Below are 16457 nucleotides of genomic sequence, written 5' to 3' on the forward strand. Positions count from 1 at the left end.
CTGTGAGGTGAGCAGGCTGTGGAGGTGGGCGTGGTTTGCAGGTGGAGTGAGCAGAGGGAGGGTGAGTGGAAAAGTACTGGCAGCAGAGGAGGAGGAGGCGGCAGGCAGGTAGGTATACACCATGACAGCACCTTTAAAAACAGAGTTTACAAAGTGCTTTGAAAAGCAAGGCAAAGCAGTAGTGAGAGGAGTTTCATGCATAAGCAACATGACAAAAAAAGAGCCAAAAGTAATACTGAACTAAAGCCAGACAAATGAGAGAGACAATCACAAAACAGAAATCACAACAGCAAGGCAGCCTAGTATGAATAAATGCTTTTTGAAGAGTATTTGCAGTAAAACACAGAATTGATAGTACTTGTAATAGACTTAAAACATTGCTGGGGCATGTAGTGGACTGCCTTGGTGTGGTCATTACAATTTTCCTCTGAGGAACTCCAGAGCTCAACCTCCCCTGGGCAAGTGGGGGACACGTCAAGAGACACTGTTTTACAACCCAAAACATCCAACAGAGGGTTGTTAATTAACTTAACTGATACTCCATGTAGGCATCTGCAAACACATTCTGCTTTTAAGCCACAGAAAGTGTCAGTACTTGTACAAGTACTTGGCCCTTTCCATCACAAGATACGTGGGAGATAGGCACTCTTGAGGCCACGACCAGCATACCACAGGATGTAAGACATCTGAATGACCTCCTGGGGTCACTCAGGCACATGAAGCAACAATCATTCATTGCCCCCACTGCTGAGATGACAAAAGGCAGAACATGTTGTAAAGTCATTATAAATCCTTATGTTGAGACTAACATCTGATAGAATCGCTTGGACCAAGGTTGTGAGTTAAAGTTTAACTTAATTCTCTAATCCTTCTCTTTGTAGGTAAGAGTTTGTCTATGTGATATTTGATGAAGAAGTAGGATCAACTCCCATTCTTTTATCATTTAATTTGAATGATTTAGGTAAAAGCATGTTTTATTCCCTTTTTGTGATGGAGCCCTATTGCCATCTAAGTGACCTTAATTATCATTAATCTCGTAACCAACTTCATAGTTACATCTTATTTTGCATTCATTGTATAATGTTAAAAAATAATCCTATATCTAAGTAATCACCAAGTTTGTTAGAATACATGGTACAATGTTATGTTATGTGTGGTCATTTCACAGAATTGAGCAAAGGATCTTCAGAATCATGTGTTACGTTATAAATTGCCTTTAGGTCTCCTAACATGTATTTGAAGTTACTGTGATGAGACTATAGTGGTGATGAGATACGTGAATTTATACACCATGGGTTAGATTGCGTAATTTGTCATAAAGTTCAGAGACATAAATGTCTCCTAAATTACATTAGGTCTTTTAGAAACTAATGCCAGATGTGCGATCACTCGGTGTCAAAGTTCGCTAACTCCGCCTTCCATCCGCATCCCCAAATCGAAAGATAAAAACTGAGTGAGCTCAGCTCATCTCTTCTCAAGTTTTCTATCTTCTCAATCTCTCTTCTTTCCTTCTCTCTTCTCAATTTTTCTTCAAGCCTCTTCAGGCTTCTTTTCGCTTCTTTTTACCGCGGCGTGTCTGGTGCATTTGTAATTTGTTTTAAGTTAACTCAAATTAATAATTTAAAGTGACTCCCTCAGACCAATGGGACTACTTTTGATTATTTCTTTGAGTTTTAATTGAGAAGGACACTCCGCGATTCGCCATCAACTCTGCCACGGATCTAGAGGCAACACCTGCTGCACAAACTATCAGCATCTGTTGCCTACCCTTAAGGACTTTGTTTAAAGACTTTTACCGGTTCGCCGAGGCGAACATCGAGGCTAGTTAAAGACCGCTGCACACTGACTCCACCTGCCGGTCACGTATTTCCACCCACTGTCATCCATAATTAATTATTTGCATCACCTGAACATACATCACTTAGGTTCCCTTTCATTTGTTCACTGTCCCTTATATGTCATACTATTTCCTCTATATACTCATCATTTTATTAGCCTAAATAAATTATTCTCATTTATCGCCAATTCGTTGTCTGTGGATAGTATTTCATGAGAGAAACAAAATCAATGTATACAGATTAAATGGTTCAGATTGTGAGATTGATTAAAGTAATGACATGTCTTAACACTGTCACAATTTAAGATTTAATTTTCTCCTGAATGGAGAATGGTGCCCCTTTTACTTTAACGAGTGCAAAATCCAAATTCTAACGTAGTTATTAATAACCGCTACAGGCAGAGTAAAAATAAATACATGAAATTATAAAAATAAATACATAAATAAATCAAATAAAATATATTGATAGAAGAATTAAATAAATCATTTAAATTTACGATCAGATAAAATAGAATAAAGAAAAGAAAAGATAAATAAATAAAAATAACGATATATGTATACATATATATAGAATAGATGACATCACATAAACGCAAGTCTAAAAATGGGTTTTAAGAAGTGATTTAAAAGAAGTAACAGAATCTGCAAACCTTATCTCCTCGGGCAGGTCGTTCCAAAGGCAAAGGGCCCTGATGGCAAAAGCACGGTCACCCTTAGTTTTAGGCCAAGACTTTGGAATGACCAGAAGGGCCCCACCTGAGGATCTAAGGCTGCGCACTGGCTCATAAGGAGTCAACATTTCTGATATGTAAATTGGTGCTAGGCCCAAACAAGCTTTAAATACAATCAGTAAAATCTTTTTAAAAATTCTAAAACGTACAGGAAGCCAGTGGAGGGAAGCAAGGATTGGAGTGATATGATGTTTGTTAAAACCTGTGAGAAGCCTAGCTGCTGCATTCTAGTTGGAGGCAACTAGTTTTAGGCGGGAGAGTGATTTGTGGTTAATACCTGAGAGAAGGGAGTTACAATAATCAAGTCTGGAAAAGATGAATGTATGAATATTTTTTTTCCAAGTTTGACTGTGAAAGTAGTGGTCTGATTCTGGAGATCAATATTAACTGGAAGAAGCAGGACTGAACAATGTTTCTGACATGTGGCTGGAAGGTCAGGTGTGAGTCAAAAGTTACTCTGAGGTTTCTGGCAGTAGGCTTCAGATTTGTGGAGGGGGGACCAAGGGCATTTATAATGTGGTTTGAAGGGTTTGGGGGTGAGAACAATATGACTTCTGAATTTCTGACATCGTTGAGGCAGTCTCAGACAGCATCTGGTCTCAGAGGGAGGTATATTTGTGTGTCGTCTGCGTAGCAATGAAAGGAAATGTTGTGGTTCTGGATTATTTTGCCAAGTGGGATATGTAAATAGAAAATAAAATTGAGCCTAAGATTGAACCTTGCGGCACACCACAGGTAATGCAAGCAGAAGAGGAGGAGTGATTACCTATAGTGAGTGGGTTCTTGCTAAAAAATAAGAGTGAAACCAATCAAGTGCGGTATCTTTAATGCCAACCCAACTCTCTAGATGATTGATTAAAATAGTGTGGTCACTTAGATCTAAAAGAATTAAAATTGTGCCCTCCCTATGTCAGCGGCTAAAAGAATATTGTTTGTAACCTTGAGGAGGGCAGTTTCAGTGCGATGTAGAGCTCTAAAACCAGACTAAAACTTCAGATGAATAAAAACATCAAAGATGTGCCTGTAAATATATAAAAATAAGCTGAATAAGAATGAAATCCTGTGAGAGCAGAGAGATGGGAGAAAGTGACACACAGAGAGCAGGAAACATCTAGTATTAGCTTTCTGTAACATTAAGAAACCTAACCTTACCCAAAAACTGAATTGCCTTATCCTAATCAAAGCAGCTTCAGTAGACTGAAGTGCATGAACCCTGCCTGTTATACTGAAGACTGGAGTCGTCAGTCAAGGAGGCTCTTTCAATTGTAATGCTGTTAGTCAAAACACAGGATGAAAGTTGGCTACAGTGTAATGTGTAATGTTTTTAAATTACATACCTGTCAGCTACTGTGACAGCTGTAACATTAACATGCACTGCTCTGCACTCCTTTTACACCCTGTCCCTGCAAGCCTCTCTGCTGCTCTCGCTAAATCTGTGCTAGGTCAGCCAAAACACCAAGCCAAACTGTTCCAATACAGACCAGTTTGGCATGTCTTCCTAGTGGTAGAGGAACATGATGTGTCTTTCTGCATTAGGCAGCATTGTTAGCCATGCCACAGAGGTATGGCTCACTGCATGCAGGTGGTATTATGAAGCTGCAGTGTTGGGGAGGAGCAGGGCTACAAGTGGTGGTGTTAGTAGTTTAACTACACACTGTAAGAAATTTCACTGTAAAATTACAGTAAATTATTGGTTAATAATTGCATTACTTTCACAGCAATTAGCTGTAAATATTTTCACAACAATTTACCGTAATTAATTCACAGTACTTTACTGTAATTATTCCACAGTAATTTACAATAAAACAACAACACTTTACCGTAAATTCATGGTTGCCATGCCCAAGGAATTACCGTGATATAGCAGTAATTAGCTGTGGACTTACTGTAAACTAATGTGAAATAAGTACAGTAAATTGCTGTGAAAATATTTACGTTGAATTACTGTAAAAGTAATGCAATTATTAACCAATATTTTACTGTAAATTTACAATTTAATTAACAGCATAATATATTGTAAAATCCATTTGTTAATTGTAATTTTACTGCACCCTCTCACTTTATGCTCAAAAAAGAAAACAAAACAAAATGATGATTTTTTTTTCACTTTTTAATCAAGCTTGCAATTGCAAAAAGTGCAAAGTGCAAACAGGAAATTTTCCTGGTCAAACATGCTGCCAACATATTCAGAACAAGCATACAAGCACTTTTATAAAATGTATAAAATGTGCAACAGCAAAAATGTGCAACAGTAAACCACTCACAGGAAATACAGACTTTTTTGGCTCTTACATAAAATCAAAATGGCTGCAAATGGAATCGAGGGGTCATGACAAAAGGGACACCCTTTACAAGCAGCTTTAAAAAAACTAACGATTTAAAATGTGCAACAGCAAAACTGTACAACAACCACTACAATTCAGGCATGTTTTAAAGGAACAGTTCAACATTTTGGCAAACTGGCCCATTGCCATAACCCCTATAGTCATTGTCAGTAGGTCCATTATCTTTAATTCTCCAAGTTTTTAAAAAAACAAAACAAAACAAAACATTCTACCTTCTTCAACCGTCTACATTGCCTGCCACTCGAAATCTACCAGTTTGCGCATTAGAGTGCTTACATGTGCGTTGATCCCCCCACGCCTCCTCTTTGTCTTCGAGCCAGTTTCTGGATTGATACCCAGGAAGCATCTGTAAATCAACAATAAAGTATTAATATCAGGTGATCTTTTATGTCAAATTAACCTTTATACCCTCTTAGAGACAAAAGTGTCCTTTGCAAGTTCTATATATCTTTCTTTATATCTTTGCAGTGGTTATGTTTTTAGCCATGATATTTGGCAAAGGTGTGTATTTTTTTACTTATTTTGAAATTTCAAAGACAAACCCTATACTTTTCTACACTGTAAAAAAATAGTCACACACACATTAATATTTTTTTCTGATTTTTTTCATAAATCTTTGAATCAACTCCAGTCCTAATCATAACTACCAAATATTCAATTATTTTCAGAATTTTAATCCTTTAAATGCCAGTGTTTATGATGGCATTGCAAAGTTTTGTAAAAAAAAAAAAAAAAAAAAAAAATTTAAATATTTTCAATAATTCAAATGCAAAGGCTGATTTTCTATATAATAAATGATCTGAGGGGAGGGATATTTTTATCTGGTATCAGAGTCTTGGATAAGTCAAAGATTTGTAAAAAAACAAAAACTGATTTTGATGCATAACTGTTCCATCAGTAGATGGCGCTATTTACGTTCTTTCGTGTGTGTGTGTGTGTGTGTGTGTGTGTGTGTGTGTGCATTAAGATTTTCATTTTTGAGTAAAAAAGGGTGTCAACTAAGGATCCAATACAATGCTAGTTTTGAAATTACTATACTGTACCTCTGAATAAACTCCAAAGTGCAGGAACTGTCTTCAGGGTACAGAAGATTCAGATTGTAGAAGCTGGCAAAAAGCACAGCCAACCTGCTCATGATGTTGCTGTATGGTCCCATCACCACTCGTTCCTCAATCGACAACATCCACGCCCTTGGCTTCATCAGGTCACCTGAAATAAGTAGATGTGTGCTGTCATAAAGATGTAGAATGCTGAATGTGTCATTGAGATGATTAGCAACATTCAATGCTCAAAAAAGAAATTATCAGAAAATATCAGAATCAGAAGAGATGGAGATAAGATTTGTATCTTATCTCCATCTCTTCTGATTTAGCAAAAAAATGTTCAAAACATCAGTTAGCCAGTTACAGTAAGTAAACATATGTAATGAATTTATAATCATTTATAAAATATTCACAGTTTTCACATTTTTCATACAAATATAAACTTAAAATCAAAGTAACAATATCTTGTACAATCAAGCAGGGGGTGCTTGGCGGCTCCTGTGTCCTTTGTACATCAGCGGCAGTGGCACATGGCTGTAAAATAAAATCCCTGTATCATACATCTGCTGCAGCAAAATTTGTGCTTACTTATGCAATCACTACATGCTTATTTATCTTTTTAAAAACTTACATCAGTCTCAAGCATGATGGAGGTTTGGGGCTCTTTGAAGTATGCCATCAGGAGTAGAAGGACACACACAGCCTTGTCTGATGTCTCTGGCTCGTAATCAGCCAGGATTTCTTCAATTTTGGGATGACGGCTGAGTTCCTGGCAGAAGCGAATGATGGTACTGCCTTTGTTGTTCATGGCCTCGTGCATTTTAACAAGGATGGAGACATCTGTCAGTAGGCCGAAGTGAGTGTAAAGGCCCTTCTGTGAAAACAGAAAAGGCCACTCCTTCTGAATGTCTGCAACCGCCGGTGCAGGGACACTGTTAAGGTACTGGCGTTGGATAACATATGTCTTCTCCATCAGAGCTGCTGCTGTCTCTTCCCCGCCCATTCCTTTCTCCGAGTAGATGTTAGACAGTTGGTTTTTGATTTCATTCAAGCTCTCCATAGTTTCTCCAGATGGAAGTTCTGTGGGACTCCACCTCACACAGCCGTACTGATCCACAGGGCCTCTTGCCATCAGTCTGCTTCCCTCTACCACTGCAGTGCGCGGTTGTTTTTCTCGGCGATGCCGCATAAGGGTATTTTTTCTGTTTTTGTATTCCACTCTCGCTTTAATTTGTTGGAGAAGAGAGTGACTGCCATCTCCAACAATATCACCTTTCTTCCCGACATCAGCAAAACATCTAGGGTATTCCCGTACAATGCTCCGGGCAATGCTGTGACATATTGCTCTTGTTGGGTTGAGATCATGCTGAAACATCTGGTCAACAACTGCCCTCACCAGGTCTTTCCTGTCCCCTGGTGATGGTCTTGCTTGATTTGACAATGCTTTTCGAATTGCTGCTGGCATCCTGTCCCATCTGACCTGAAAGTCTGTATACCATGGCCTGCCAGCCAGTGGAGATGAAGGCAAAGAGGAGCTTGAACTTGAACTTCTTGCTGAACTCGAGGATGGGGGATCAGGAGTACTTATGAGAGGTGAGGAAGGGACAGCAGCATATTCCATTTCAACTATTGGAAGTGCTAGAAGTGAGAGGACAAGAAAATATCAATAAGTAAATGGGAGGCATGAGATAAATATATTGCTGAAAAAAGTGTCAATTAATAAAATGTTACATTCTGCAATTTTTGCTATTTTACTGATATCATAGGCCTAATATTCATCATGACCCACTCATGCTCTAATGAAAATAGAACATTTTCAAAAGCTTCAAACTGTTATTTGAAATTGGTGGTGCATTTGGTCAACTTTTGTAGTGCAGTATCTAAATGTGTATTTACCTTCATTCTTAAGGCCATTCAGCAGCTTACGGAACTGGATTGGTCGAAGGCATCTCACCAGATCATTCTCTTCAAGTAAAACAAGGTCTGCTCTACTCTCAACACCAAGCTCTTCCAACACCTCCAGCAGGGATGTAAGAGTTTGAGCAGACAGGCCAGGTAGATGTGTTGAGATTGCTTCCTCTATGTCTTCACGATTCATGTTCTTTAAGATAGGAGAGAGTGACAGACAAATTGATTACAGCAATGTACAGTCTTCAATTAATGGTGCTTTATTTATTATAACAGTGGGGGCCCTAAGAGTGCCACCACTAAGACGAACAATTCCCATCTTAGTTTGTTTCCAGTTGCAATACCTCTGTTCATTAATCAAGGGTAAGAGTCATCTCAGTAAATTAAAAATAAATATGCCAATTTAACGAGTTTCAACTAAACTATGAAAATAGAAATTAAACCATACATTTGTTCCACTCCCATAACTAGACCCTAAACACATTGTGTGTCACACTGGCTTTGGCTCCAATTGTAAGACAGACACTTTGAACAACAGCTCAACAAAATATACTTTATATTTCTATTCGGATGGTGGGTAAGTGCATTCCAAAAATGTTGAGGTACAAGTCATAATTAATAAATAGCAACTTTGTGGTAAGTTATGAATATAACAGAATAATGTAGTTTGATACTCCACCAAATGACTCATCAAATTATACACCATACACCTTTTTTCTCGCAACTTAAAGTTATTTTTTACCTCAACAGCCTGCTCCAGTATTGAGGTGTCCTGTCTGCTTGCATCACCTGCCTGTTTATACCGCCTCTGAAAAAGAATGGTGAAGAGCAATTAGTGACAGGTCAAACACTTTGTAAGCTGGAAGAGGATAGTAGTCAAGCAAATCATCATGCTTGATGCAAACATAATGCTCCTGGGCTTTGCCTAACTCAGAGTAGATTCCCATGTCTCTCAACTTTACATAGGTGTGTTTCTCTGTCACAAAGTGCACACAGTCATGGCAAATAATGATTAGGTTTATTTCCCCAGCATAAAGTTCATCATCACTGCTCCCAAGTGTAGTGTATTATGCTCAGTTTCTTAAAGTTCCTAATTTGGTCAGGCAAAGAGGCCTCGAAGTTAGTGGTCTAGGGATGTTTAGGCCTGGAAGACAAATGTGTAGAATACTGGCGCCAGGCTAGAAGTAATATGGAATAAGGCTCCTTCCAAATAAGGAGATACTTGTGGGGTTTTGTGATTGATCACAGCAGGTAAAGAGCTGCTTTACGGACAAATGTATTGATGCCTGTACGTATATAAGAGACTTGCATGAGCTGAAAGGGAGAGATTCGCATTGGTCCTGAATCTTCTCCCAGGCAGACCATGGGGCCTGGTGGATGCTGAACTTTGCTGCAATAAATTGATTATTATGCAACCGAGTCGGTGTCCGCGGAGGTTTCTTCATCTTCCACACATCATTGCTACTTAAAGAGAAACAACTACACAAGCAAAACGAACATTCCTTTTTTGTAAAGAGTGCCTTTAACTGTGACACTGTTACAGGCCATGGCAGACTGTAATTCAAACCTGTAACTGGCAACAGATGACCTGATCTTGTCATTGTAATCATGTACATAAAACTCTGTACCCTTCTCTACTTGTATAGGTGCAGGAAAAAGGTTGCCTGCACTCAAATAGGCTTGCAGAAGTTGGTGTCTCTCGGCCAGAGTTTGGCAAATACTTTTGAAGTTTTGTAATTTTCTGGCACATTGCTTGAAAAATGTGTGTTTGCTTTCAAACCTGAGAGTCCACAGGCGGCTAAGTGGGCCAAAGTGTATGATCAGCTCTGGATAGTGGCACAAATAATGGTGCTTAGGCTTCAGGGAATGACCAGGGAAGTGCTTTTTCCTGTGGAATATGTAGTCTTCAATGATGACTTTCAGATAGGCTACTTGGCCTGCTGTAATTGCTGGTGCACAGACAAGTTCCACTATCTCCCTCAACTGCAAAATAAGCTGCCAAACCTCATTGTTACAAGGATCCTTGATCCTGTCTCCCACCAAGAGAGGTAGTAGTCTTAGCAGGCACCAGTTCTGAACTGCGTGCCCACTTAATCTCTCACTTCCAGGGAGGACATCTGCTGGTTTGTCAAAGCCATCATTTCCTTGGTATTTGAACTGGTTCTTGCACCGATTTAATTGCAGGTAAGTAAAATGCTTCTCCTTGACTAATTCGCTGATGAACAATGCAAGGTCATAAGAGACAATACCCTCAAACAAGTCATGGCCTAAGCATGGTGGAAGGCCAGGTTGACAGACATGGAAATGAGCCAGCTGGTTAAAAGGAGAGTCACACTTTATGCCACATACTGAGTCAGTGACAGTAGTTGTTAGATGTTGCAAGTGACTTTGGTAAGATTGTTCTGTTCTGGGGGTACCGCACAACAGAGGTTCATTCAAAAATGTGGCTCTGTCTACCTCACAGTAGCGACAGAAATGATCAGCCCGGCTGAAATTTTCTAAAAGCCACCAACAGAATGGGATCCCAAGTTATCTCCTGAAATGGCAACCAATGTACCTTTTACAACACTACCGTCACTTGTCACAATACCTCTCTCCTCCAGGACTTTAAGATCCTTGATAAGTGGTTCCAAAACTTTGTTCATCCCAAAGTATTTAAAGTCCTGCTCCCTACATAGGAGGACAAGTTGCATTTGATTTAAACTGGATCTGTTGTGAGGCAAAATGTCAGTCAGAGTTGAGTACACAGCCAACACTTTGTGTTTTTTTTTCCCTGAGCCAAGCGGATTGACCACTTCAAATGCATCTTGGTACAGTATCACACCAACTGAAGATGGCTCAGTTTTCAACAGAAGATTACTTTTAACTACGTCTCTGTTCTCGCACAGACTCATTTTTGAACAGGGCAGCCAATGTCTCCTGTACAGGTACATATTGAGCAAAACGTTCTTTAACATTTTCATCATTTCCCAAGAATACAGGCACAGGCTCAACATAGTGGAAACTCTTTTTAAAAGCATTCTTCCTCTTAAAATCTGTGCTCAGAACTCCTTTGTTATAGATCTTCAGTAGATCCTCTCTGTTAATTTCGTCAATAATGTTGCTTATTGTGGTCTCAGGAATTCCAAGAACATTCAGTTTTTCACTAAGAATGTTAAACATGTGTGACAGGCCAATTTCATGGGCATTTTGAAAGTCCTCAATGATAGTTTGAATAGTACTTACTGGTAACAATAACTTAGCCTGTAATTTCAAGTAGAGAAGTGTTAGGTTGTGTCGGAATAGGGCTTCATCCACAGCAAATGGAACTTCTGGTTCATGTTGCTCATCAGAAACATCTGAACATGAGGGCCCCGGTTCAGACTCACTCAAAGGCTCTGTAGGAACAGACTTGTGTAGAACCAAATCAATTAGATCATCTACACGCCTACCTCTATGCTTCCTGGAAATGTGCGAGTCAAAACTGGATGAAACTGTGAAGCTGCAGTCACAGTCTATGAATGGACATTTGATTTCCAATCCATCTTTTGTGTGTGTCTTCAAATGCTTTAAAGAGAGGTTACAGTATCACACTTGAATGCACAAGACTGAGCCACACACTTTAAGGCTGTGTCCACTTGCTTGCAATGCAGTCCTGCTGATCTGCGCTCTCTATACATGTGCGTTTGTAGAACAGTGGCTTTGACGTACTTCCGTGTGCAGTCAGGCACACCACACTGATAGTAATAATTGGGAGTGTTACTGTGCAGCTTTATGTGTTTAATAAAGTGACTAACGTTATCAGACACATAAATGCACCCACTAAATTTACAGTGGAACATTATTCACCAAAACAATAAAATTAATAAACTAGAAGAGGAAAATACAGGCAAAAATAATAACAACTCGTTATGTGAAGAGGAAAATGCCGAAGCAAAATCTCTTTAACTGAGTTACAAAAAACCAGGACAACCGATGCAAATCAAACTATAAACTAGAGAATATGCAGCAGGTCAATGATTTAGCTACAATATCAACTTTTTATTCCATCATTTGATGGCTGTAAAAAAAAAAAATAAAGTTGTTAAGGCCTAAAAGACAAACACCCTGGTTACAAGCCGTTGATGGGTCAAGAAATGCTTGGAAAAAAGAAAAAAAAAGCACTGGCGTTATATTAGCCTACGTGCTGCTCTACTGAGAATTTCACATGCAAGGTAAACGTAAGCTAACGTTAGCGTGGGTGTTTTGCACCGTATCAAACCAACTATCTAACTTGCTAACGTTACCGCAGCCACAGCCTCAAATCAAAATGTGGAGCAAACAGTGACACAAAACGTCCCTTTAGCTCACACAAACAGTTAATCAAACCAACTAACCGTGTTAATCCTCCGGGTGATTGTCCTCGCAGCCTTCGGTGAGGTGGATGTTACATGGTTTTGACTGTGTAGAAATAAACGCGTCAGAGAATAAAGAGTAATTAATACGACGAACGTCACACTCGTTTAAAATGTCAATACAGTGAATGCAAAGGTGGAAAACGAGGCTAAATTACCTTCTCTTGTTCTCTGGGCGGGTGGTATCCGACAGTTAATATTTGAAAAAGTCCGTGGCAGGTCCCACAATTCAGTGCGGTTCATGTAATTTGCTGTGTTTTTGCGTGGAGAGTCTTAATACAGTATTTTGCACTGAAATAACACAATAAAATGCTGTGAAATCCCAGTAATAATTAAAACAACAAATAATACAGTAGTTTACTGTGATGGCACTGTTTTTATAGTAAACGTCTAAATTACAGTGTCATACTGTGAACATTAAAGTTAAATCCTGTAAAGTGATAATACTGCAATTTAGAGTGAAATTTTACAGTTGACTATTGTGAAATCCTGGTAATTATTTACAGTGCATGCTTAATAGCATCGGTAGCATGGTAACATCAAAATTGAAAAGTGAAAAACAGTTTTTGAGGTACTTGTAAATTGATGAATAATTGTATTTTGAGTATAATCACTGTGACAGTGTGCATAAAAAAAGCATCAAAATAGAGCTTGTATATTAAAAAAATTCAGAACCTTGGATCCCACCACAGGGATTTTTGGTAGACCCCCAGTGTCCTCAAACGCCCATGCAGGACAGTTATTGTTTTAATGCCTCTGTGCTGACTATTCCGATTACTCCGATGTCTATATCCAGAGGCAGTATGTTTTCAGGATGTCCGTCCCTCTGTTCAGTTAATTCTTGTGAACACAATTCTCAAGAACGCCTTAAGGGAATTTCTTTAGATTTACATTAACTATTCATTTAAACTCAAGGATGAACTGAGTAGATTTTGGTGGTCATAGGTCAAAGGTCAGGGTCCCTGTGACCTTGTCTGTGTCATTCTTTTGAATGCAATATCTCAAGGAAACCTTTCGTTTTTTTTGTGTTTTTTTTGGTCACGCTTTATTTTACGGGCAGATAATTACACAGTAATTACATAGTAATGTGAAGAAATTACTGATAGATAGAAATAATTTACGAAGTAAAATACCAATATTGACAAGTTATAGGAGTAGAATTACTTGAGAATGACTGGGGATAGCCAAATAAAGAGGTTGAGTGGGTAATTCTAGTGAGAATTTATTAATCTTTCAGTAGAAATGTGAATCTGTGAATCACTGTAAACTCAATTGGGTAATTGCTCAGTAAAAATAATAACAGAATTGAGATGCTGGGTTGGTAATTATATAGAAATCAATTTATTATTATTATATTCTTACCTTTTAACAAGCCAGGAAGGGTTGCAGCAGCTGTAATAGTTGTTCCCCATAAATTAATGATGCGCCAACTGCTGGAGATATTGCTGTAGTTAATCCATAATTACCTTTTCACTGACAGGAAAATGTAGTGAACATAGTTTCTCTATAATGTCACTGTAGTTAATCCATAATTACCTTTTCACTGACAGGAAAATGTCACAGTTCACTCTGTGGCGGCCCCTCCCGTCTCTTTGTGTTTTGTCTGTCTTTTATCTGTTCTGTCTTCCCCCCTCTGTGCCCCTACTTTGTAATTGTCTGCCCGGAATATAAAGCGTTTTTTTTTGGTTTTTTTTTGCACAAGCATTTACTTGGACTCAAGGGTGAATTGATCAGATTTTGGTGGTCAAAGGTCAACATCACTGTGGTATTGCATCCATCTCCTTCTTGTAAAGGCATAATCTCAACAGCTTGAATGAATTTCTTCAAATTTAGCCCAAAGTCCACTTTGAGTCAAAGATGAACTAATTAGATTTTGATGGTCAAACGTCAAAGGTGAAGGTCACTGTGACCTCGTCTCACTCATTGTGAATGTAATTGCTTGCACCTTGAAGAAATTTCTTAAAATTTCACACAAATGTTTGAGTTGGTGCAAGGATGAGCTGATTAGATTTTGGTGGTCAAAGGTCAAGGTCATTTTGACCTTGCATTGGTCTCATTCTTGTGAAAGTAATATCTGAAGACAGCCTTGAGGGAATTTCCTCAAATTTGGCACAAACATCCTTTAAATACATTTGTTTTAAAGGATCTAACAAACTTGGTTCATTTGTGGCCATAACTCAAGAATGTCTCATAGGAAATAAAGTTAGGATATTTTCTATCCCAGAAGCCAAAGGTCAACTTTGACATCGTAATCTTGCAAAAACCCTTTTCTGTCAACTCAACATCAACTCAGGAACAGAAGTGGAGATTTTTGGTCAGACACTGATTTGGTGATGCTAATCTTGGGTGTCCACTTTATAGAGACTGTCATGTTTGCTCCTTTGCAGCCTCTCCTCACACACCACAAGCTCTGCTCTCCCGGTGGGTTCCCTGCCCGAACCACGTCATCGGTTTGGCCAGTTTTGACATTCGACTTGGTGGGTCACCGAATTGGACTTTCTTTCGTTTGGACATTGTTTTGAGTGTGAACTATTTCACTTTGGTGAATAAAGTCTCTGAAAGACTGTTCAGTCTGTGTGTTGCATTTGGGTCCAGTCACCGGTTCTGACACTCTGAGGCAAACCATGTTTTGTGATAATGGGCTCTATAAATAAAATTGACTTGACTTGGGTAAGGTGTGTGTGTGTGTGTGTGTGTATATACACTCGCTCATATATATAACAATGGACATACCCATCGTTACACAGTCACCAACAGGGAACTGCAAAACCAACAGGGGACATTTTCATGACCACTTGGTCATGCTCTAAATCATCATAAAATCATGTGTTCTGGCCTCTGGTGAAATTTTTCAGATTTTGCCAAGAGGGGACCTAAATGTGTGTGAGCGTTTATATCCATATTCAGAGGTGTCCCTGCTGGTTGGAGCAGGTATTTGAACGACCCATTCACACACGTTGCTTTTAACACTCCTCTCCAGGGTAACACCCTAACCCTAACCAGTCCCCAGCAGCCTTTCAGACTGCAGATGGGCCGTTAAACAGGCTTTAGGAATGTTAATGTGGATGACATGGAGGCCACAGAATGTAATGTATCAAATATGATGCAAATAGCATTATAGGGTTAATGAAGAAACCGGTCTCCTGAAACGTGATTTGTTATTAGTCTTTGTATTAAAATTCAAGAAGTTTTAAGCTCTATACTGTATTAAAATAAAGGGCTATCCAGAAGGCAGGAGAGAAATCAGTATTTTAGAGCCTTAAAAAACGGAAGAAAACTATAAACCAAGCAGAATAAACCTTCACATAAAATGATCAGCAGTAAGATCATTTCTTTTTAGGTTTAATTATGTAATATGATGTAACATCAGACCTTGACTAGACCTTTAAAGTTGTTCAGTACCTGGCGATACTTACGTGACCAGTTTTCACAAGCACTGAATGTCAATCAGTTTTTCAATATACTTCAATATACGTTCTCAGTCTGTACTCATAGAAATGTAATTTGTTTGTGGGTGCATATTATAGAAAACATGTCCACACATAGGATAATACAACATGAGTCCACTGTTGGCTGGTACATGACAGTTAGTACCCTCTTGGATAGCATGGAGTGACGTTCACACTCCACCGTGTAAAGAATAGATAAAATAAGATAGATAAGACTTACACAAAAAGAATCTCACCTAAATAATTTAAAAATTATTCCTCAACTATGATTACAATGACTGTGATTACTATAATTATAACTAACATTTTATAACAAACTATAAAGGCTCAGTTTTAGTGGATGGCTTAACCATTTTATAGCTTGACACTATTTCACAATACGGCTTCTCCAAAGGGCAAGGGAATATTTTAAAATCTAAAGAAAGGAGAAATAATAATAATAATAATAATAATAATAATAATAATAATAATAATAACACTAATAATGGTAGGAAGAAAATGTGGAGAGAAAATACCAGCAAGATCTTTACTTATTTTAATGAATTGCTTAAATCAGTTTATTATCAGAATTTAACTTAACCTTGAGATTAGCTCAATCCTCCAAAACTCCCTTTGAGTTTTTAGATGCACTAAAAGCACTAGATTCCGTCAATCTTACAATGTACATATGTAGGAATGCATTTTATTTGCTGATCTACTCTTCAGGCAAAAGAGGTCCACACTTGTGTAGTATAAAGCAACAGGGGTCCACAGTTGGCTGGTACATAATGA

The 16457-nt window shown here is 38.5% G+C and overlaps 1 protein-coding gene across 1 annotated transcript; it reads right to left on the reverse strand.

Moving 5' to 3' along the window:
* Positions 1 to 5138: 5138 nt before the first annotated feature.
* On the reverse strand, positions 5139 to 8054 carry LOC121961728 (uncharacterized). The gene is made up of 5 exons (XM_088080675.1): positions 7853 to 8054; positions 6588 to 7594; positions 6439 to 6490; positions 5957 to 6140; positions 5139 to 5259 (listed from the first exon to the last, which is right to left on the reverse strand). Exons 1-5 carry the CDS (start codon positions 8052 to 8054, stop codon positions 5139 to 5141), a joined length of 1566 nt encoding a protein of 521 aa, XP_087936801.1.
* Positions 8055 to 16457: the final 8403 nt, after the last annotated feature.

The sequence above is a fragment of the Plectropomus leopardus genome, chromosome 8 (assembly GCF_026936395.1).
Source record: "Plectropomus leopardus strain MGB_pleo_1.0 chromosome 8, ASM2693639v1, whole genome shotgun sequence".
NCBI lineage: Eukaryota > Metazoa > Chordata > Actinopteri > Perciformes > Serranidae > Plectropomus > Plectropomus leopardus.